General features: G+C 39.6%; 2 protein-coding genes across 3 annotated transcripts; both read right to left on the minus strand.

The window, feature by feature from the left end:
• Positions 1–2,608: 2,608 nt before the first annotated feature.
• On the minus strand, positions 2,609–6,791 carry LOC113016555 (OX-2 membrane glycoprotein-like). Its single transcript, XM_026159457.1, has 5 exons — positions 6,743–6,791; positions 3,618–3,962; positions 3,230–3,529; positions 3,114–3,152; positions 2,609–2,688 (listed from the first exon to the last, which is right to left on the minus strand). The coding sequence occupies exons 1-5, from the start codon at positions 6,789–6,791 to the stop codon at positions 2,609–2,611; spliced, it is 813 nt and encodes a 270-aa protein (XP_026015242.1).
• A 6,135-nt stretch (positions 6,792–12,926) lies between these two features.
• LOC113017014 (OX-2 membrane glycoprotein-like) lies at positions 12,927–16,866 on the minus strand. Of its 2 annotated transcripts, none has more exons than XM_026160270.1 (7): positions 16,732–16,866; positions 15,034–15,372; positions 14,646–14,939; positions 14,528–14,566; positions 14,351–14,420; positions 14,214–14,256; positions 12,927–13,087 (listed from the first exon to the last, which is right to left on the minus strand). In XM_026160270.1, exons 1-6 carry the CDS (start codon positions 16,793–16,795, stop codon positions 14,232–14,234), a joined length of 831 nt encoding a protein of 276 aa, XP_026016055.1. In that variant the 5' UTR covers positions 16,796–16,866; the 3' UTR covers positions 12,927–13,087; positions 14,214–14,231. The 2 variants fall into 2 exon arrangements, with proteins under 2 accessions (XP_026016055.1, XP_026016054.1); XM_026160269.1 differs by lacking the exon at positions 12,927–13,087 and adding an exon at positions 13,118–13,979 and having other exon boundaries at positions 16,732–16,865.
• Between the last annotated feature and the right edge of the window lie 5,346 nt (positions 16,867–22,212).

Raw genomic sequence — 22,212 nt, forward strand, 5'->3', positions numbered from 1 at the left:
TTAGGCTCTGCCTGTGAATCACTCTTTGCTTCTCTTCTTCCTTCCATCATTTCATATATCACTCTCCACTTGCTGTCTATCTGAGAACAAGGCACAACTTGCTATTGCAATAAACTATAATCTAATTATCCACACCTAACAACTCTTGCACTTAATCTATAATAAAATGATGACAGAAAAATGTTATAGCACTGCCTTTAGTAGCCTCACACAGCTCCTACTGTTTCCTCCTCATGTCCTTACCAGCCATGTCTGGACAATGTTATATCATGAGTAATAATTTAAAAAAATCCATATACATAAAACAAGCACATGCACGCACACACAGTGACATTTTAGACCTTCTTCAGAATACTGTATATACTATGGGCATCATGGTGCTGATCCAGAATCCTTACATTATTATTCATTACTAGAGCTACAATAATAAAGCAATGAGGAGGGGGAAGTAATAAATATGAAATAATGTATTTATGATGATTCCATTTGTTTCACTATCCACTCTGTGCAGGGCAAAGCTTATTACACTTTTAAACTGTAGAGATACAATAATGTTACTGCTGTAACATCCAATTTTTGTCTTATTTAAAACATAAATCTAATATAATCTGTTTCTTAATGTATGTTTTTTTTAAATACAGCGTGTGTTTTTAATATATTATAATTATAATAATAATTATGTGGACATGTATATTAGATCGTTTTTTAGTGAAATATAATCCCCCCAGAAAGGCAGGAAATGCTCTGTAACTTACTTTAAAACTAAATATGTTCCCTAAAACGGTGACAGAGCTACAGACCCATGACAGCCTTACCCAGTGAGCTAGCAGCTATGACCAGCACTACTTGTGCAGTTAATAAAAGGACAGGTAATGTTTGTCACGCTGTTGCACACACAGCACGCTCGTTTGTTTCAGTTCGTCAAATTGCCACAAGACAACTTACCAACGTGTACGTAATAAGCCAATACTCCTGTGTGCTACACACTACAGTGTGCGCTGTACACCTACTTACTGGGTTTGTCGCATCAGTCTGTGTCTCTGAGTTAACTTGTGTTTCTCCTACAGCTCCGGACCGCAAAAAATGCGCGTGCTCTTTGTGAGCTCGTTCCCGGCTCGTAACCAGCGCGTTCTGCCGTCGAGGGCGATCATTGGTTAAATGTGATCATGTGACTGATGCAAGCCAGATCCTTTTATTTAGCAAAACTGTGATTAATAGTTAAATATTATTGTTGAGGGGCACAGACAGGACTCCGCACGCACGCACACATTAAAAAAATAATAATAATTGTTTTTTTTTAAAAAAAGTTGCCTCAACAAAAGGGCACCTTGGGCACCCATCAGGAAAGGGGCGGGTGCTCAAGCCCCTCTAGCCCCCCACATCACATGGGCCAGCATCTGGCCAATCCACCACCTTTCATTCATTTCATTCATTGTTACAAAAAAACAAAACAAAAACAAAACAACGGCCCATAAAAACGAAAAATCACAAGACATGGAAATTTTGTATTTACATTCAGTCTGAAAAAATGACATCTGCTATGTCGGCCTATACTGAGTTACATGTGCAGCGGTACAAAGTTAACTGAGCCACAGCATTAAGATTTTTGTGTTTCAAAACATGCTTTAATCCTTAAAATGAAAGTAAAACATACTTTCTCCACTACAACACAGAGCAGTGTCGCATGCTTTCCTCAAGCACGGTGAGCAAGTTTTCGTGATAAGTGAAAACGAGGAAATGTCCTGCGCACTGACGCTGTAGTGCCATCTAGTGGGCTCACTCGGCAAGAAATATAATCCACTCAAATGCAGTGGTTTTAACCCAGCATTACGGCACGGCCTGCTTTGGTTAGGCCCCCTTCACGCTGCATCAGGTCAGGGACAACACATGTTGTGTGCATTTTGACACAATGTGTGCTTGTGTGCTTCCTCAGGAAGTTCAGTATGACACAGAGAACTTACAAAATCTCAAAAGTTTTATAGAGTTTTAGGTGAAAAGCTCATGACATTTACTACACACATCTTCGATAAAGAGCACAGTGTTGATTGCACATTTACCATGAGAATAAACCGTTATATCCACAATACTTGACAAAAATCGTTGATATCGTTTTAGTAGGTTGATAAATATCCCAACACTGAGTAATTTAAAGTTTGAACAATGTATATGTTGATTTAAAAAAAAAACAACCTATTGTTTTATTGACCAGTAAATGTCTCAACATGCTCCCCATGAATAAGCCGAGACCCCCAGTGGCCGTTTTTTGCAACTTCAGGTTTTCATGGTTGCTTGTATTAGGAGGAATTACTGCAATAAAAGCAATTTAATCGATCAGCTAAAATTATTGATGAGAACAATTTCAGGTTAGTCACTCCTGCTCATTCTTACACTTTTTGTTTCAAGTAGCTTAATGTTAAAAAATCTGCCAAAAACACAATATTGAATAAATATAAAAATAGATAAATAAAAGCAGAAACTACTGAAGTAGAAACTGCAACATGAGTAAAAATGAATGCTTTGTGTGTGAGTGTTTTTCTTTTATCTTTTCAAATTTTGTTAAAAAAAGACCAAAAACAAAAACAGAAGATGGACCAGTAGAAACAATTTGTCAAAACATTTCTTGCTGGTAAAGGTGAAAGTCGTGGATCGTGGTGTAATCGCTGAAACCTCTATTAAGATGATCCAGATCTACAAACACCAGAAAAAGAAAAATATTGCATGTCACTCTTAAGGTTGCAAAATCAGAGTATTCTGGAAAGAGGGATGGCTTGGAAAAAACAAATACAAGTTCATCAGAGTTTGATTAGTCAGAAGATGAGCTCTCTCTGTGACAGACAACAGATTTAACAGTTAAATCTGCGCAAACATTTATCAGCTGAAACAAAAACAAACAAACAACAACATCGTTTAAGACGAGTAGATTTCTTTCTATACCAGAAAAAGATGAGCGCAGCAGCACAGAGCACCAACAACACCACAGACGACCGAATGGCTGAAATCCTGGTTCCTTCGAGGCAAACAGCAGAAAGAAGAGTATAATAATTTAAACAACTATCAAAAGTCAATAGACTCAATGATAAAACTTACTTTAAAACATACAAATGTTAACACACCTAAATTCCTGGGATTAGATCCCGATTTCTCATCTAGCTCTGGTAGAAGAAACATAAGCATTACAATAACAGTAGTCATCATTTTATAAATCAGTGACTTCAAAAAAGTTTCTCACCATCATCATCATCATCAGGAATCGTCACCATCACCTCTCTGTGAGGAGCAGAGAGCACTCGTGCTGCACATCCCACCTGTGTGCTGTTGCTACGTGAACCTGAGAGCACAGCTGTAGTGGTGACAGTGAATGTAGCGTTGGTGTTGGACACACTGACAGTGTTGTACTGTGAGAAGCTGAGGTCTTGTTGTGAGACACTGAGTGTTACAGTGGGAGCAGGTCGACCAGTGGCTGAACAGGAAACAACCCACTCTTCAGTAGAGTTTGACTCTCTGACATCAACAACAGGTTCATGCAGCTCTGTGAAGGATCAGGAGATATCATCAACATGTTCTTACAAACACACCAGCTGCTCACACATTTATGTCAAGATGGTAAAAGTTCTTACCGTAAACTTCGAGGCAGGTTCTACCAATGAAGGAGCCTTCAGGATAAGTGTTAAACAAACACCTATAGCAGCCTTCATCCTGCTCCGTCACATTCCTGATGACTATGGAGCAGTTCTGTAGTCCAGTGTATTTAAACTCAACTTTATCTGTAAAGTCAGTATTCACTTTTTGGCCAAAGTACTTGTTGTACGTGGCAACATTTGTCTCCACGTCATGTAAGCTTTTCTGCCATGTGACCTGGAGGACGTCTTTAGTCTCCAAGAGCTGACAGCTGAATTCAGCATCTTCTCCCACTGCTGCCAGCACAGTCTGCTGTGTTTGGATCACTGCTGTTAGAGCTGTAGGAGTTAAAGATCAAGGCACTTTAAATATTCAGTTCAAGTCCAACCCTTACTCACACCGAATGTAACACATGTAACACACACTTATACCTTCATTCTCACACTCACATGCTGCCCAAGTAGTTCTGATGCTAAATAAACGAAAGTATCAAAGAAAATGTTTTTCGTATTAACTGAATGTGTACCAGTCAAATACATTTCGCTTGACCAGATTCCATTCAATGCAACACTTTACATTTTTCTTATGAGATCACACTTTTTCTTTGCTAACCTCTTCCTTTGAGTACTTTCCTCTAGCCCACACTCTTCCTTCTTAAATTAGTAAATACTCTTAAATGAGTAAATAAACCATCATGTGGATAAGAGAGAAACAAAGAGACCGTTGAATTGTCAGCAGCTCTTAAGAAATTTCACCTCCTTTAAGTTTATTACCTCCTTCTGCTGCTCCGCTTGACAGGAACCGCCCGTCAAATCTACTTTCTGCAGTGAAATCCACTTCACTACAGAAGCTCACCACAGAGCAATAAATCGCCACGCATTAAGTGTCATAAAGAAAACACAGTATCTCCCTCACCTTTAGAAAAGATGGCCACCAAAGACATGACGATTATGACTGCGAGAGAATTCAACAGACAGCCTGTTCAAGAATAAATGATTTCAAATGGGCCCCTTACCTTCAAAACAGGAGGGGGCGGGGTGCTTCCTGATAAAGCTAATTTCATTCATAATATCGTCAATCCAAGCCCATTATGTCACAATTAATTCTTCCTGGTTTGTGCCAATCGCAGGGGAAAAACGATACAAACCAAATGTGCGCACTAAGGTGCAGGTCTATTAGTTTACGTTATGACGATTCTCCGATTGGGAGGGGTGTTGTTACGGAGTGCAAAATGAACACCGATGGAAGATGGACAAGAAAAGGTCAAAGCCATCAGCTGCTCAGTTTAGAAAAGGGAGAAGAGGAGGAGAAGCGAGCGATGTGTCATCATGGAGAATGTGTGACGAATTATAATAGCTGTTGGTTGGCTGTTTGCATACTGTGCTACGCTAAAACCGGATGACAGTATAATGTTGTAGTCTAGCTGACTTTGCAAAACAACAAAAATCCTCACACTATTAAGTTGCATTATTTAGGAACTTACTGTAATTACAAAGTAATGTATTACAATAGTCATGAACACCACAACTCCATGAAAGCATGGAAAAAATGGTAGTGAGGATTAAAAAGGTGAAACAATTAGCAAACAAGAGACGGCACTTCTGCAGGCTGAGAAAATAAGATAGAGAGCAGTACTGACTCATAATGCAGGAGTGCATTAACCTTGTCCAGAAAGGCTCTTGCAGTCACAGCAGCTACCATGTTACCATGTACAAAACAAACTAGCAGGATCACTTCAACAATGGTTGATGATATCAAGCTTGGAAATTTTTTTCTCCATAACTCTAGATTGCACTCCAGATATTAGCCGCACTGAACATCTGTCGGTTGTGATTCGGATTGTGTCATTACAAGAGAAAATAGTGAAAGAGGCTTTGATTGAGTTGAGAAACCACACCAAAGCCCAGTCTTTGTCTGAGGAGGTGGGATTATACAGATTCAGCATTTGTACAAGGGTGTGGTATGACATCCTGAACCAAACCCACCATGTGAGCAAACTCATGCAGTCTCCCAACATGCATGCGATGTAGCAGTCAACCTGCTCAAAAAGACAGAGCGAGGTCTCTACAGCTACAGGGCAACAGGCTTTGATTCTGCACAAATGTCAGCCAAGGATATGTGTGAGGACATGAACATAGAGGCTGTTCTGCCACAGAAAAGACTGAGATCTACAAAGCAGCACTTCTCTTACAAATCATTTGATGAGCCATTGAGTGATGCCTTAAAGAAGCTGTAGGTGACCTTTTTAATGTTGCTGTTGATGCTGCAGCGTCTTCCATCCAAGCGGGATTCACCACATTAGAAAACTAAGTACTAACACATTTTCCAAATCTCTCAAATGATGACCTCACTGAACAGTGTGAGGCCCTCAGTGCTACTTTGCTTTTTCAAGGCCAATTAGAGTTGGATGCCAGAGATTACGAATTTGCCTGACTTAGCATCAACATCGCTGACCTCTCTTGAGCTGCTGAACGTTTTGCATGACAAATGTAACCACATTTCTGGACTGCTCTGAGAATTGTAGTCACTCTGCCTCTGACTGTGGCTTCAGGAGAGAGGAGCTTTTCAAAGCTGAAGCTTGTGAAGAGATATCTGAGGTCCACTATGTCTCAGGAACGCCTCACTGGCGTTGCCATCATCAGCATCAATCATGCAATTGCTGACCAGATTTCATATGATGACATTATTGATGACTTTGCACCAAGGAAGGCAAGAAAGGTTCTGATTTAGATGACAATTATTTCGTATCAGTGTGTGTTATGCAAAGTGCAATCATGTTAATTCTGCAATTTGGGAATGCCTTATTCTAATTGCGTCTGCCATTTTTACTTATTTAATATTATAATGTTATAAGCATGTCTTATTTTGACTTCTGTGTGTGCCTGTTTCACAATTAAAGATCAGTTTCTTCCAATTTACATTTAAGTTACTATATTTGCTGATTTGTTTATAAATTCCATCTTATACACTAAGTTTATTTTCCCAGAAACCACATGCCAAATCTCACTGTATGTCCTGTCTGCAGTGAAGTACACTTTACTTTATACGATCACCACACAGCAAACTGACTACAGCAAATCAGCACGCATTTAGGTCGTAAAGAAAACAGTCGCTCACCTTCTGAAAAAAATCGCCAGCAAAGAAGAGACCAGTGTGATTGTACGCCCAGCCATGTCCCTTTCATTAATAACAGCAACATGACATATTACGCTCAGTGTGATATCACTGATTCCATAAGATTCAATATTTTGCAAAACGTCTGCTATTGTACAACACACTTATTCCTCGTTGTCCCCTCTTCTGTGTGTAGTGGAATAGACCATTGTGCATAAGTTACTTTCACTGGTTGAATGGTGCACATAAAGACTTCTGTGCCAAACACATTCAAAACTTTCACCTTTTGTTCCATACTTCCACTGACATCACTGAATCACGTGGCTCCTTTACATAAGTCAAACTTTCTGAACAGTCTAAAAAACAAAATAAGTCAAATTAATTAACATTAAAAACATACAGAAATGTCGGAAATCACTTTCTGGCACAACATCCAGCAAAGAGGGACTCGTGGAAATGGGTCGAACAGAAAGGAGTGGGTGTGGGTTAATCAATGGGCGCCGTTTATGGGCACCGACCAGGGAGTAACGGGAAGGAGAGGGTGGTTACGGAGCTGATCAGTTATTGATTCTGACAGACTGAAGCACAAACTCAACTTACGTTGCTTTTTTTTCTGAGAGCTTTGTGAGTTTAAGCATCATGTATACGATCTCTTCGGTGGCCTTTGAATACAGAAGGATATTTTGAAAGTAGCGCCGTTGTTTCCTGCATGTGTTGCTGAATGTAGCTAGCTAGTTAAACATCAACACTAACTCCGCTTACTTCTAACAGCAAAACATAAAGTCGTCATGTCAACAGCATCTGAAAAAATTATTTTTGGTGGTTTTTATGTGCTGCAATTTTGTGTTGTGCGTGTACTTGGTGTTTGGTGTATTTTCATTCATTAATCTCTTTCACCGTGTGAGGTGCATTTACCCACATCCTCATCCAGCAACACACAGCAACATGCTATCACTGTTATGAAACACCATGCTGTTTTTAGAGGAAATACTCAGGTACTTAGTACCGATAAAGTGTCAAAAATGTACTCGAAGAATGACAAATGTAGTTAAAGTGCAACTGTAAAAGCACATTACACAGATTCAAGTCAACTTAATGCATGAACTGATTCTAGGCTCTGAGGTCACAGCAAGAATAAATTATTTCAAATGTAAGCCAGCCAGTGTTTACATCCACTTAGGAGACGCACAGCCTCATAAAACATGATCTGAAATACAAAACCGAAGCACTTTTACATTCCACAACTGACTTTCAGCCAGGGGCGTAATTTCCAGGGGGGTTAGGGGGGTTATGACCCCCCCCCAATAATCAGATCCAACCAATATAGCCCCCCCAATAAAAGTATGAATTATCTTGCAAAAATAGGCTGTTGATTTTCTTTACTCATTTCAGTTATTACCAGCAAAATAGTTGCATTTTTAATCATCTGGGAATTTACCCAGATTTAATTACCCCCCCCCAATGTTCAGCACAAAGTTACGCCGATGCTTTTAGCTCATAGTGTATTAACCCACTATCGCTTTCAAACTGGCTTTCTTTAGCCCCTCCCATTTCTGCATAAAGAGTAAAAGGAAAAAACAAACATTCATCAGTGAAGTTTTGGTGAAATGATGGTTCCTTCTTAAGAAAAAAGCAACCAGTTATTTTCTTCAGCAGGTGTCATCACACAAAAAAGACTGTATTCTTGCATATGACAGTGTTGACGAGACTGCACACTTTAGTGATACCATCAACATATACTGTTAATGGTTCATTCTATTGACCTAATTGGACCAAATTAAAAGAGATTCACCAAACTGCTGGATTATTCTTAAATTGCTTTTTCAAAGTTTTAGCATTTAATTTCAACACGAAATCTTGGCCATCAGCACAAAACCTACAAGTGTAAAGACATACCCGCGAAAGGAACAAAGCTTTGTCAAAATCCATGGTGACATGAAATAGGAGTACTTTTATAGGCATCTAACCAGGAAAACAAGAATATTTTAATTATCGTTCAACAAGTACTGCATCAGAGCATCTCGTACTCCTCTGCAATGAAAATCACAAGAAGTCTCATAAGTCTCTCCATGATTTTCACGCAGATTGTTCAGAGAACTACAATTCTCTTTCCAGACAGAAACAGGAGTAAAACCTTTGCTTATATTGTTTTTGTTTGTTTGTTTTTTGTTAGGCTCTTTCACACTCCTTCATCATGTGTGTTCATTGTTGAGCCACTAATTTGCGCTGTTCCTTGTAGGTCATTATTGAAAGGAGCTCACTGCAACTTTCTATATAAATTGGGACACTGTTAGTAGAGAAAATAGAAACGGAACAGGACAGCCGTGCTCTGCCAGCACCACACCTGTTATTAACATATTTAAAGTGAAAATTAATATTAATTACCCCTGATAGTCCCTAATCCCCTCTTAAATACTCATCTGCACTCACTTTAAAGAATTTTCTTTCAAAAGGTCTAACTTACATATTATCATTAATGTGCAGTTTCTTCTCAACTTACTCAAAGGCTCCAGGAATTAAAACAGCAACAGCATAATGTGAAACTCCAAGCACTGACATTTCATCCAAACGTTATGTACTCAAACTAATTTTCAGTGTCTGGTTCGTCACCTCAGCGCTTCAGGTCAGAAGCGCAGCAAACACGAGAGCAGTTTCTAATGTCTCACTGAGTGGGCCAAAGTCTCCCACTCTACATCGTTATAACGAGGCCAGAGATCTTTCTGATGTATCTTGAGTCGATCTGTCCCTGTGTTAATGAAAATAATGTTTCTGCGCAGGGTGCGTAAATGTGCATGTCTTTTTCAGCAGGCTGTGTGCTCCGGGTACTTATAAAAATTCTAGTTTCTAAGGTATAAAATACGTAGTAGTCCATTCCTCTTTTTACATTCCAATATACTGTATCTCCAAAGTACGTTCGTCTTGCAACTACCACCACACGGCAGACAAGACAAAACTGAACCGCAGTGGTCTGCACAGGGCACACATGTCAGGCACACGCGCGCGCACACACACACACGCGGACACACAGAGACACACGTGTGCAATTCTTACAACTGCGATGTTTCTTAAGACACAACAGTCAATGTATGTAATAAACCTATTTGCGCACAGCTGACCACTTATCTTAGAACTTATCTTTTTCTCTCTCTCCTCGCAGTTCAAGAGCAAGACCAGATTAATGCGTTTCCTCCAAAACCAGAAAACCTGTCACAGCAGCTTCACCCACCACTCTTAATGGGTTGTGTGCTTGTAACAAATTAATGGACGTGATCTGTCGTTGTGTAAAAACGTCTAACTCGCATGCTGCCACACACCTATGTGTGTAATATTAATGTACACTTTTTACTCACCTTTGTGAAAGAGTCCACAAGTAAAAACGGCAATAACGTAGTTTACAGTTCCAAACTGTGACATCTTCACTCCATACATCCCTCCAAAGATTGAAACAAGCGCAAGACGCTTCCACGGTGATGCCTAAAGTATTCTTCACGAGAGCACATAAGCCAACAGCAAAAATGATATGTGCGGGAGAATATTACAATATCTTAATTCAGTACAATCCTAGTCAACACGCATCGCCTAATTACCGCTGTTAACTGCGCGTGTAACCCGGTTTTCCCCTCCTCTCATTCTCTTTATATTGTGCAATCCTCGCTCTCCACCAGACGAAGTGTTTTCCTGTCTCCTCTGCTCAACCCGCTACTGTACTCGATGAAAGAGTAAATGAACGCTTGAGCACTCATATATCAGAGGTAACGGCCTACTTTGTTTTCTTTCTGCAAAGGTAATATAAATGACACATGAAATGAAATCCCGTACATAGAAATCACAAGCACTCCGTGTGTTGGTGGTAGAAACTAGAATCAGCAAACTGATGTGCTGCCAAGTATCTGTGTACTACAGCTGTGCAATGTTTCAATCAAACACTTCTCCAGGCACAGTTTATTCTCATAAATAGATTTACTGTAGCAGGTGAGAGAGAAAAAAATCATAAACATGAAATAGATAGCAGGAGGAAACATCTGATGCTTCCTAAGAAAAAATATCACATTAACTTCTAAACTGAGAGAATTTGAGAACCAGTATATCGATGTGAAAAGCCTCGCTTCTGCCACATTTTGGTTGGGTGTATTATGAATGTGTGGATGCATTTATCAGATAGGAATATTGTTTCTCCGTGATTCCAGGTCAAAACGTCTTACCTTTAGACTTGGAGGCAGCTTTGTGAAACTAACAGACTTTATCTCTCTGCCACCTTCTTGGTGACTGTTGAGCAGTTCTGCAGTGCACAATTTTTAAACTCCAATTTCTTTGTAAAGTCTGGATTCGCTTGTTGACCAAAGAACTTGTTGGCAGTCATCTTTCTTTTCTGTTAAGATTTTCTGCCATATGACTTGAGGGACATGTTCAGAATGCATGAGCTCAGGATTTCTGCTATTGCCAGTCTGCTGTAGATCTGCACGGAGAAAATGGCAGGACTGTTACTGGTGCAGGGCTTAAGCCGTGTCCGACACAGAACGATTAAAACATTGACAGGACTGAAATTACAGTGAAACTCAGCACTCCACGTCACACGCTTCTTAAACTGAAGGTAACGAATCATTTTACAACCAAATCAAACTGATACAGAAAACAAATTATTTGTCTTACTTTTGGAACAAAAAACGCCATCAAAGAAAATATAAATATGACTGTACGCTCTGCCATTGGCCCGCCAAAATTCAAAACACATGGCTCTTGAATCAGTAGGTGTTCCGCTCAGTCAGGCTACAGTCTCACTGAGTGAGTGCGTGCGTCAAAACAGCAAATTAAATAGGGCCTCCTCCATTAATAAAAGTGACATGACATATCACAAATTTCACTTAAATAGCTAACGAGTCATCGATTTCATAGGTATTTGCTTTTTACAACACATATATTTCCCCCTCCTCTTCAGTGTGTCATGGAACATCCTCACAACTATCAGTTTCGATCTGAGTGTACTGAGATTAGTCCAAGCCGAAACTGTGCGCTTTTCTTGTTTAAGTCTTAGATGACAAAATGCGCATGAAAGTCATGAAGTCTTCAGTGAACTCTCTGCGCACTGTTCTTGAGTTAGTCTGAAGACCACATGAAGCTTAGAGGTTTTCAGTGACTGTGCAAAAGTTATGTGACATATGCGCGCTATGAGCCTCAAGGTCCGCTCTGTGATTTTACGTACCCGTATTTCATGACTGCACTTGTTGCACAGGTGGAATCCTATCACAGTACCACACTGCAGTTCTCCAGGCTTCTTTCACAAATGTCTGTAGAACAGTGTAAATGCCTGGGTGCTTGATTTTATACACTATGTGGACATGGAATGATTGAACACCAGAATTCAATAACTCTGAAGGCTGAGTGAATTATTTCCACTTGTGTGTGATGTGTTCTGTAGTGCTCATTGTGTCTGCTGTTGGTCCTGAGTGTGAACACACAAATGATGTCCTGCAATATTTGTTCCATGTGGTGCACTGGTTCAAGGTTTTTTTCACACACACAATAAGTCTCATTTGTCATTATTTATCATATTTACCGTGCACTGTGTAGCTGGTAACTGCAACACAGAGCTGATTAGTGAAGCGAAAGCAAGGAAAGATGTTGTAGGAGGTCATCCTACGGCTGTAGTGCCACCTAGTGGAAAAAAGTGCAAACAAAGGCAGTGGTTGGTGTGGCTCACCAAGGAACCCTTCCCAACAAATCTGAATGGATACATTCACGAATCAAGAATTCCTTCTTAATGTCCACAACAAAAATTGAACTACAGCTGAATTTAAAGGATTATTCCATATTCTTCTTCTAAATTTGAATCCATATTATGACCAGGTGGTCATTTTGAGCAATAGCAGGTGAGTGAGTCACATTTAGGCATAAATTACCACTAAACAGGCGCAATATGGAACCGTTATTATTCTATAGAGTAGTTATACTTGAAGTCACAGCAACAACCCAATATCCGCCAATCGGCAACACAAGTACGAAAGGAAAAAAATGATCTATTTAACAGAACACTTCACAGATCAAAGATGCTTTTATTATTTGGAAATCACTTTTTGGCACAACACTGGGATTTCTTTTCTTTTTCTTTTTTAATTATCGGGAGGAGGCCCCAGGACACGCTGGAGAGATTACATTTAATGAAATACAACTGCATCTCTTGGCTGAGCTGGTCTGGGCTTGTCTGTCACCTTCACTTCAGGTAGTGGACGAAAAATTGTTTTTTTCATGTGTGTTCAGTATATGTAAAACAAACAGTTTTACGTGCAGCTGTGCATGTGCCGCCAATCAAAAGCATCCATCTGATCATCTGTTTGATGAAAACATTTTTTGTAGAAATCTGAAATAAACCAAGACAAAAACAAGCAGGTTGACTTTGTGAAATTTATTTACCTTTGAAAATGTGTCAGTCAGCAGTACAGTGAGAATAACAGCAGTCTGCATGTGTTTAGACTGACAAACTGTAAGCCTGAAAATTGCTGTCTTTATGTGTGGAAAGGTAACTCATATCAACAGATAGTATACCTGCAAAACTACATGGAGACAATAAGGAGTGTTTTGCATTAAGTCCAGTTTGACACAGAGAAGAAGCAAAAGCGTCAAATGTTTCTTTACACTTTCTGATGAGCAGTGCAATGTTTGCAGATTAAAAAAACATTAAAACATTATTAAAACAATACTTGACTAGCACTAGGATGGTCTTACATTACTAAGGTGATAAATATTCCTGGTCTGAGTAACTGAACACAAATGTATGTGTTGGTTTTTTAACAATACACGTAGTAATAAATTGAGCATAACATGTTCACAGTGAACAAACAGAGACCTTCAGCTGCCATTTTCTGCAATTTCAGGTGGAAAAGTGTTGTTATTTACAAAAGCACAGTGCAGTTTTCATTGTAGTTGTCTCTGGTAGTATCAATTTAATCAATAAAATCAATTTAATCAAAGTTATTGATGAGAAAGGTTCATGTTAGCCACTCATGCTCGTTTTCACAGTTCGCATTTCAAGTAACTTAATGTTTAAATATCTGACAAAACACCAAAACATGACTTTTTATAAACAGCACCATTTCAAAGATATACAAAAAATAAATAAACAGCACAAAGCACTGAGATAAAAAAAAAAAAAGTAACACTCTGGCATAATGAACTGACACTCCTCAGGAGGTGTCTGCCTTCTGCCGCTGAGTGTCTGAGTGTCCCTTCATTTGACTGAAAATGGTCCAGTTCTAAAAATAAAAACAAAAACATTTTAGCATCACTGTGTTAATATTGCTGAATAAAAATATTTTTGAACAAAGAACAATAGCTTAGACAAACCAAAGACGGGTTTGATGAATTAGAAAGAAAGTAGAAAAGTAAAAGGTAAGTTGGAAAGAATTGAAATGTGAAAATATCCTGAAGAGTGAAAAAGAAACCAGCAACTTTCCGAGTGCAGTCTGGCAGGATGAAGAGAGACTTACTCCTGAGTGTTTCTTGTTTCAGTTATAATTCACCATGAGCTCTCTGTGTGACAGAAAACAGATTTAAGAACAGTTGAATATGTAAAGATGCTGTAATATCAGCAGACGAGTATCTGCTTTGAGATCACTTTTTATACCTGACAAAGATGAGTGCAGCGACACAGAGCACCAACACCACAGACGACAGAATGACTGAAATCCTGATTCCTTTGAGAAAAACAGGAGATAGAAGGATACAATAATGTGAACAACTATCAAATGACAAAAAAAATTGATCATAAAAACTGGCTTTAAAAACACAAATGTTAACACACCTAAATTTCTCTGATTAGATCCTGACTTCTTATCCAAACCTGGAAAAAGAAACACAAACATTAGAATCACAGAGTAATCATTAATTTATGAATCGGTGATGTTGAAAGAGTTTCTCACCAGCATCATCAGGAATCGTCTCCATCACCTCTCTGTGAGGAGCAGAGAGCACTCGTGCTGCACATCCCACCTGTGTGCTGTGTTTACGTGAACCTGAGAGCACAGCTGTAGTGGTGACAGTGAATGTAGCGTTGGTGTTGGACACACTGACAGTGTTGTACTGTGAGAAGCTGAGGTCTTGTTGTGAGACACTGAGTGTTACAGTGGGAGCAGGTCGACCAGTGGCTGAACAGGAAACAACCCACTCTTCAGTAGAGTTTGACTCTCTGACATCAACAACAGGTTCATGCAGCTCTGTGAAGGATCAGGAAATATGTTATAAGGACCATGTTGTCAAGAATAAACCAGCTTCTGGTGCATTTAATCACATTAAGGTAAAAGTTCTTACCATAGACTTGGAGGCAGGGTTTACCTGTGAAGGAGCCTTCAGGATAAGTGTTAAACAGACAGTGATAGCAGCCTTCATCCTGCTCCGTCACATTCCTGATGACTATGGAGCAGTTTTGTAGTTCAGTATGTTTAAACTTAAATTTCTCTGTAAAGCCATCATTCACTCTCTGACCATAGTACTTGCTGTACGTGGCAACATTTGTCTCCACATCATGTGAGACTTTCTGCCATGTGACCTGAAGGACGTCTTTAGTGTCCAAGAGCTGACAGCTGAATTCAGCATCTTCTCCCACTGCTGCCAGCACAGTCTGCTGTGTTTGGACCACTGCTGTTAGAGCTGTAGGAGATAGATCAAGCTGTGAGGCACTTTAAATATAATGTTCAAGTCCAACTTGCTGACACATGAGGTCCAGTGTTACTGGCTATCCCAGTTCCTGCAACACACAGTTGTACCTTCAGCCTCACACTGACACTCTGCCTAAACAAATCTGGTAACTGTGTTATTGCAACAGGAATCAAAGTTGCTTCCAGCTGTTTCAGGTTTTTTAGTACATGTTTTTTTTAGTTCTACTGCAACACCCCGAACACAACCATAGAGGTGCACACACACATGTGCAGATCACTATCCACCCTTTCTAGCCACAAGGCAAGATTTTAAGGTTACATAATATATTAGATGTAAGATTCATCCCAGTGTCTCCATAGACAGACTTATAATTATGCCAAGGAATGTAAAAAAAACAAAAACAAAAAACAGGCTGTTTTGAGCTTCATTGTTAGCGCCCAAGGTCAAATTTGACTTATCATTTTGGCTAATATATCATATGAAAGTTAAAGTACATGCAATAGTATGTAATGCTTAGAGGTCATACATCACAGGTCAAGGTCAAACTTTTTTTTTCAGTTTGCAGTTTAGGAAAATCTCCAAATTTTAAAGCTAAACCAATAAATGACTCACTGGGGGACATATGCACTTTCTCTGTTTGAGTTCTTTAAAAAACATTTGTTAAAACAACATTATAAAATGACTATTATAAAAACTCCATTCAGCATTAACAATTCTCACATTACCATGTTTGATAAATAATACATTGTGTGGATTATGGCATGAACCTGTGCAAACATTTTCAGACAAACGTCACTCAGGGCATCATTAGCCATCAAGCCGGATACACTTCCTTAGATCGTAAGCTGACATAATATCACAACTGCCACGTTGTCCCTTTTGCCCTTCTTGTTCTTCTACTTTTTCTTCTTCTTTGCCGGTCGACACCAACAATAAGCTGCAGGACCTTATTACTTTTTCAAACTATGACATTCACATATTGAAAATTGATTCAGAGTGAGATTAATTCACCCCCCCCCCCCCCCCCCCACACACACACACACACACACACACGCACACACACACACACACACACACACAAAAGAAAAAAACATACTGGGAATGCTGAAGTGTTGCTATGATTTTCCTAAAGAACAAGCTCCAACAGCCCCGTGACCGTCACTAACCCCTCCTAAATATTCAGAGAAACCACAGAAAATAAACTTTAACACTGTCGGTGGTTGTACTTGTCACAACATAATCTAAATTCTCAGGTCACCTTAGTGACCTCTACTGTATAAAAATAAAAATAAAAGTCTATTCTATAAAAGGGTCTAACTCACATACATACAGAAATACATTTTTTCTCACCTTTGTCAAAGGCTCCAGAAATGAAAACAGCAAGAAAATAATATAAAACTCCAAAGGAGGACATTGCATTGACTCGCCATTCATTTAAACTCCAGGTTCCTGCTTCTGCAGTTCCTCGAGTTTGATCCAATCAAATGCGTACAGCTCGCGTGGAGTCAAGTTACTCAACGTTTCACGTCACTTCCAGCTCTAAAAGTCGGAGCAGCTCCACCATCATCTCTCAGTTCGCTGTCCAAACGGAGATGTGAACGCACTCGAGGACAATAAATTACGCTTAAAGTGTTTCGTTCTGACAGAGTGGGCTTTCCACCCACCCCATTAATGCTCCTGTTCAGTCTTTCAACAGACTACCTGCATGTCTCTGGACAGGGATAGCGTTGGTCGAGTGCTGATTGATTGACAAGTGGACGGGAATAGAGTGAAAGCGGAGTTTACCAGGAGCGGCAGAAGCACAGAAAGCTTACATAATAACACGAGAGGATTAAAAGCACAGACAGCGGCTGCACTGAACACGTTTCAATGTTCGTAACTTTCGATTTCTCTTCAGATCTTTTTCCAGGTCAAGAGCAGCACAATCCTACAGACTGTTTGTACACACGTGAAACTCCAATCAGCATTCAAACATTTTAATTGTTTGTTGTTTTTACGATTTCCCCCCCTAAATATCTGCAGTTACAAGTCGTTCAGCTGTTCAACTGTCTGATTTTTACACGCGACTTTTGCTACTCTTCTCCTACATCTGATCTGTGCAGAGATTCATTTGTAATCTAAAGCTCGTTAACCCCGAGCTTCTCATGCTCAGTGTACATGTATACCAGCAGGTGGCGTAGGCTACTCAGTCTTCATCACATTAGTTGGCTGGTAGTGATGGTTGCGCGATGCAGGGCAGGTTCAGTCACAGATCACAGTACATCTACCATATGCTTGTTGTAGCGACGTGTTTATGTTTTTCAGTAGTTGTCATAGGTAGCTGGTTTTGGCACTTTGTATAAAATAAAATGTTAACTGAACAGTTGTGACTGCTCAGCCTATGGTTCAACAGCAAACTCTTACATCAGTTGGCAGAGAGGAAACAAAAAAGTCTCACTGTATAGGAGTCAGTGGGTTATCACATACAATAGCTGCAACAGCATGAAAGGCAATAATAATAATAATAATATAAACATGTGCAGCCTGGAACTACAGCAAGACGTTACCTTCTTGTAGTTCCTTCTAGCTACGTTGGTACCTGACTTTAACACATATTCAGAGTGTCGAGGCAGACTAGAAAAATATGGTTGATGGAAGAATGGTCAGTTTACTCGCTTTATTGTATCACACTGGAGCATTTATGAAATGTTAATAAGCAGAATAACCATCTACAGATACTTCTGTCTCCTAAGCCTGGTCACCATAAATAAGGAGGCACGTCTCTCTGCAGCAGTCTGTTCTGAACGTAACCACAGTCATTTGTTTTACATTTTGTCATGTTACTGTCTCATTCAGTTCATTTTCACCTTGAAACTCTGCACACAATACGCCAGAGTGACAAAGTGAAAATGTTTGCTTGTAATTCTTGCAAATTTATTAAAAAGAAAACCAAAACTATAACACACACAACTATTCACAGATGTTACCATGACACTGGAAGTTGAGCTCAGGTGTATCCTGTTGCCAATGATCATCTGGCAGATGTTTCTATATGTGTGATGAATTCAGTTGAATTGCACAGGATTTTAAAAGGCGCACACCGGTCTCTATCAGGCCACATAGGTGACAGAGCACAAACCAAGCCATGAAGTCCAAGGAATTGGTTGTATATCTCTGAGACGGGATTGTAGGAAAGTGTGCAGAAAAATGTGTGCAGTATTGAAGGTCCCAAGAAGCACATGGAAACACACCTGGACTTTACCAAAAGGCAAGGACTCTCAGAACATGAGAGACAAACTTTTCTGGTCTGATGAAACAAACATGGAACTCTTTGGCCTGAATGCCAAGCATCATGTCTGGAGGAAACCAATACCATCCCTATAATGAATGCAATTCCTAATGAACGAAGCCTTAGCTTGATGCTCTCAACTTCTTCTTTTTTTTTTGTATCCAATAATAAACATATAATGTGAAAAGATCCCCAATAAATTACCTTATATGTGGTGACATCCAAAAGTGGGGATCTATTAATGTGTTTTCAAAAACATTTCCTGTGGAAATTTTTTAAATAAATCAAGGTTCACACAACTAGGTTGTCTTTGTGAGTTTGATTTACCTTTGCAAAGAGGTCAAACAGCAGTGCAGTGAATAAACTGTTGCATTAGATTTCATTTCAGCAACACGAGCAGCTTGTTTGTTCATTTTCACAATTCTCACTTAAAATCACTTGATGTCAAAATATTTGACAAACAAGACAAAATTTTACCTTTTATGAACAACAGTTTTTCCTAATAATAAAGAAATATACAAACATACAAATATACAAAGTTTTAAAATTAAAAGTGCATTTCCCCCCAAAAAAGCAGAGTGCAGTAACAAAGACCGACTAAATAAATGACTGAAATCCTGATTCCTTCGAGACAAACAGTGGAAAGAAGGATATAATAATCTGAACAGCTATTAAATGACAAAACACTGAACATAAAAACTGGTTTTAATAACACAGATGTTAAAAGACCTAAATTTCTGTGATTAGATCCTGATTTCTTATCCAAACCTGGAAAAAGAAAAACAAACGTTAGAATCACAGAGTAATCATTAATTTATGAATCAGTTACTTTAAAAGAGTTTCTAAACAGTCACTTCTCTCTGATAGTGACAATTTGCATTCATCAATAACCAAGAAACTGACCTCACAGCATGAGTGGTGCTGGTTTCAGTCATTATGGAAATGTATTGTTTATAAGTTTGGGGAAACCTGGAGTCAGCTGAGACTGAAGAATTCACTTGGCTGAGTAACAAAACATTTCTCCCACTGAAAACGTTACATCCAGGTCAACAGAATCAACTTTTTTGGGACCGAGAAAGAATTAGAGGAAAGAAAGTTTTGGCACTGTGTCACGGACCGGCTCTGGAGGACTCAGGGGGCCGTGAGCAGTGTTTATCATTATTATTATTATTATTATTATTATTATTATTATTATTATTATTACTATTATTATTATTATTATTATTATTACTATTTGGGGTCTGTGTCGTCTTCTGTTCTGTCCACGTTTGTATGTAGAGTGAGTGTGTCTGCTTCTCTCTCTCTCCCCCCGTCCTCGGGGCTGTTGACGGAAGCGCGCGTCGTGGGAGAGGCGTGTCCGGGCGACTGTCGTCATCGGGAGTCCCTCTTCGCTGTTGCCGTGGCCCACCTGCAGCTGATTACCTGACCAGCTGGTGGTAATCATCCCTCCCGGCTAGAAAGAGGTATTTAACCTGGACCCACGGCGACAGTCGACGTGGGATTATTACTCCTGACTGGTATAGTCTGTGCGAGACGTGTGCTCTTGGTAGTCGGCTAGCGTGTGTGGCTAATTGTGGTTTTTCCTTCTTCCTCCAGGAAAGTCGAGCGAAGAAGCGAGTTGGGGAGCACACACACTGAAGGAAATTGCCGTCCCGGGTTTCCTCCGTGGCGTGAGCGATAAGCAGAGTTCTGTCCTTTCCTTCTAAGATTCCTAATTATTTAAAGTAACACTCAGGTATGCCGTTCAGCTGGGTTAGTTACAGCGCCGGGAGCAGCTTGGGAGAACAAGGAAACACAGACTGCTTCAGGTTGCCTTCCCAAATCAACTCAAAGGTTTATTTGATACACAGCAGTTTATATAGAGGAAAAAGGTTCGTGTGTCAGCTTTCCCAGTTCAAACCGGTACAGACTAAATAAGGAAACGTCTTCCTGCCTTCTGAGCAAAGTATCCCTTGTGTAGTTTATCAGTTCAGCTATAATTTATGATCATCCCAGCAAAATACACTCCTAGACATAAAATACAGAGTTCTTTCATTAGTGAATTCTGAAACAAACCACCTAGCCTTTAACGAGCCTTTTCCAGGAGATAAAGAAAAAAGGGAGGATGGGAGTAAGGAAGTGGTCTCATCTCTGTGGTGTTTTCGACCTTGGGGTACCAGCTTGTGAGTCTTACACATTAATTCTTGGGTCACAGAGAAAGAGAAAAACAACTAGTAGATGGGCCTTATTGAGTAACTCTTTTCTGTATAATATCACAATAAAACAATATCCTGTAAATGCTACTATGGTATCAAAATATCACAACACACACTAAGGGGGCTACAGCACGGGACGCACTGGGAGTAAGGGATGAGCACCATTGGCTAATTACATCTGAGTTAACTGTTGGACTGACCTGTCTATTCACTGTAAATAAAGTGCACTGTGGCATCGCAGAGTCTTGCGTTTTGGGTCCTACTTTCCTCATCGCCACGGTCTGCCAGCCAGACCGTGACACACTGTGCTCAAAGCTTTGACTCTGCATTTTCTGCTCCTCAGTAATTCTGCAGTTTTTATGAAACAGAGCAGAACTGAAGATGAAGCCTCGGGGTCAAGGAGGAGAGCCACAATAAAAGACACACACAGACAATCAACTGAGTTTTCACAGTGACTTCTTTCAGATATGTATACACATTTTGTAATCGGTCCATGATGAACAAAAACTGGAGTCAAACACACACAAACCTCTGCAACATTACAAATCAATTTCATGTAGTTTTTCCTTCTCTCAGACCTGCACTACAGCCTACAGCACATCTGTCACGATGCTGCAATTAGTGTCACTCATATTAGAAGTGAGTTAGATTCATGTCTGAAACTTTTGGTACAGAATATTGACTTTAATAAATGTCTGCAATGTTACAGGTCATGCAGGAAGTAAAAAAGACCTGACTGTGAATAATGTTTTGTGCTCTTCTGCACATTGGACAGTCAGGTGTTACAAAGTTACAAAGACTTCATGTTAATGGTGCAGGAGTTTCTAACAAAGCAGCCCTCCTCTGGATGAATCCTGAGCTGTCACACACACACACACACACACACACTGTCACGTCCCGTGGCCTCGTTTCCAGATTTCTGTATTTCAAGTGGAAGGTTTTCTTTCTCAGTGTTCAGCTGTTATAGTTTCACAGATTTTTAAATATTTTGCAGGTTGATCATGAAGATCCTAAAACGTTTGTTTCAGCTGTGAGATACTGATGCTGAACTAAACAGACCGTGAGCCCAGAATTACTAACACACTAAATAACACACAGACATTAAATTAGCCTCTACTTACTTCACTTAGTTGAGGCTTCATGTCTGATTTGCTGTAATGTATTTAAAGCATAAAGTAAAGGGGACAAAGCTGAATGGCATGTAAGGTTATGGTGTAAGGATAAAAGCAGTTTCCAGTTACGACGTAAGTTAGGAGGAATAAGCAGAATAAGCCAATATTTATGTAATGCAACTTTGGGTTCTGGTGTTTAGGTAAATCGATAAATAGATAAACAAATAAATAGCACAAATCACTAAGAGTAAAATTG

Source organism: Astatotilapia calliptera, chromosome 23 (genome assembly GCF_900246225.1).
Source record: "Astatotilapia calliptera chromosome 23, fAstCal1.2, whole genome shotgun sequence".
Classification (NCBI taxonomy): domain Eukaryota; kingdom Metazoa; phylum Chordata; class Actinopteri; order Cichliformes; family Cichlidae; genus Astatotilapia; species Astatotilapia calliptera.

Coding starts and splice junctions, on each gene's coding strand:
- LOC113016555 (XM_026159457.1), bottom strand. CDS start 6,791: ATGGCTGGGCGTACAATCACACTGGTCTCTTCTTTGCTGGCGATTTTT. Junction 3,153..3,229: donor TCCTGATGATGATGATGATG/GTGAGAAACTTT, acceptor TTCTTCTACCAG/AGCTAGATGAGAAATCGGGA. Junction 2,689..3,113: donor ATCTAATCCCAGGAATTTAG/GTGTGTTAACAT, acceptor TGGTGTTTGTAG/ATCTGGATCATCTTAATAGA.
- LOC113017014 (XM_026160270.1), bottom strand. CDS start 16,795: ATGTCCTCCTTTGGAGTTTTATATTATTTTCTTGCTGTTTTCATTTCT. Junction 14,567..14,645: donor GACGATTCCTGATGATGCTG/GTGAGAAACTCT, acceptor TTCTTTTTCCAG/GTTTGGATAAGAAGTCAGGA. Junction 14,421..14,527: donor ATCTAATCAGAGAAATTTAG/GTGTGTTAACAT, acceptor TTTTTCTCAAAG/GAATCAGGATTTCAGTCATT.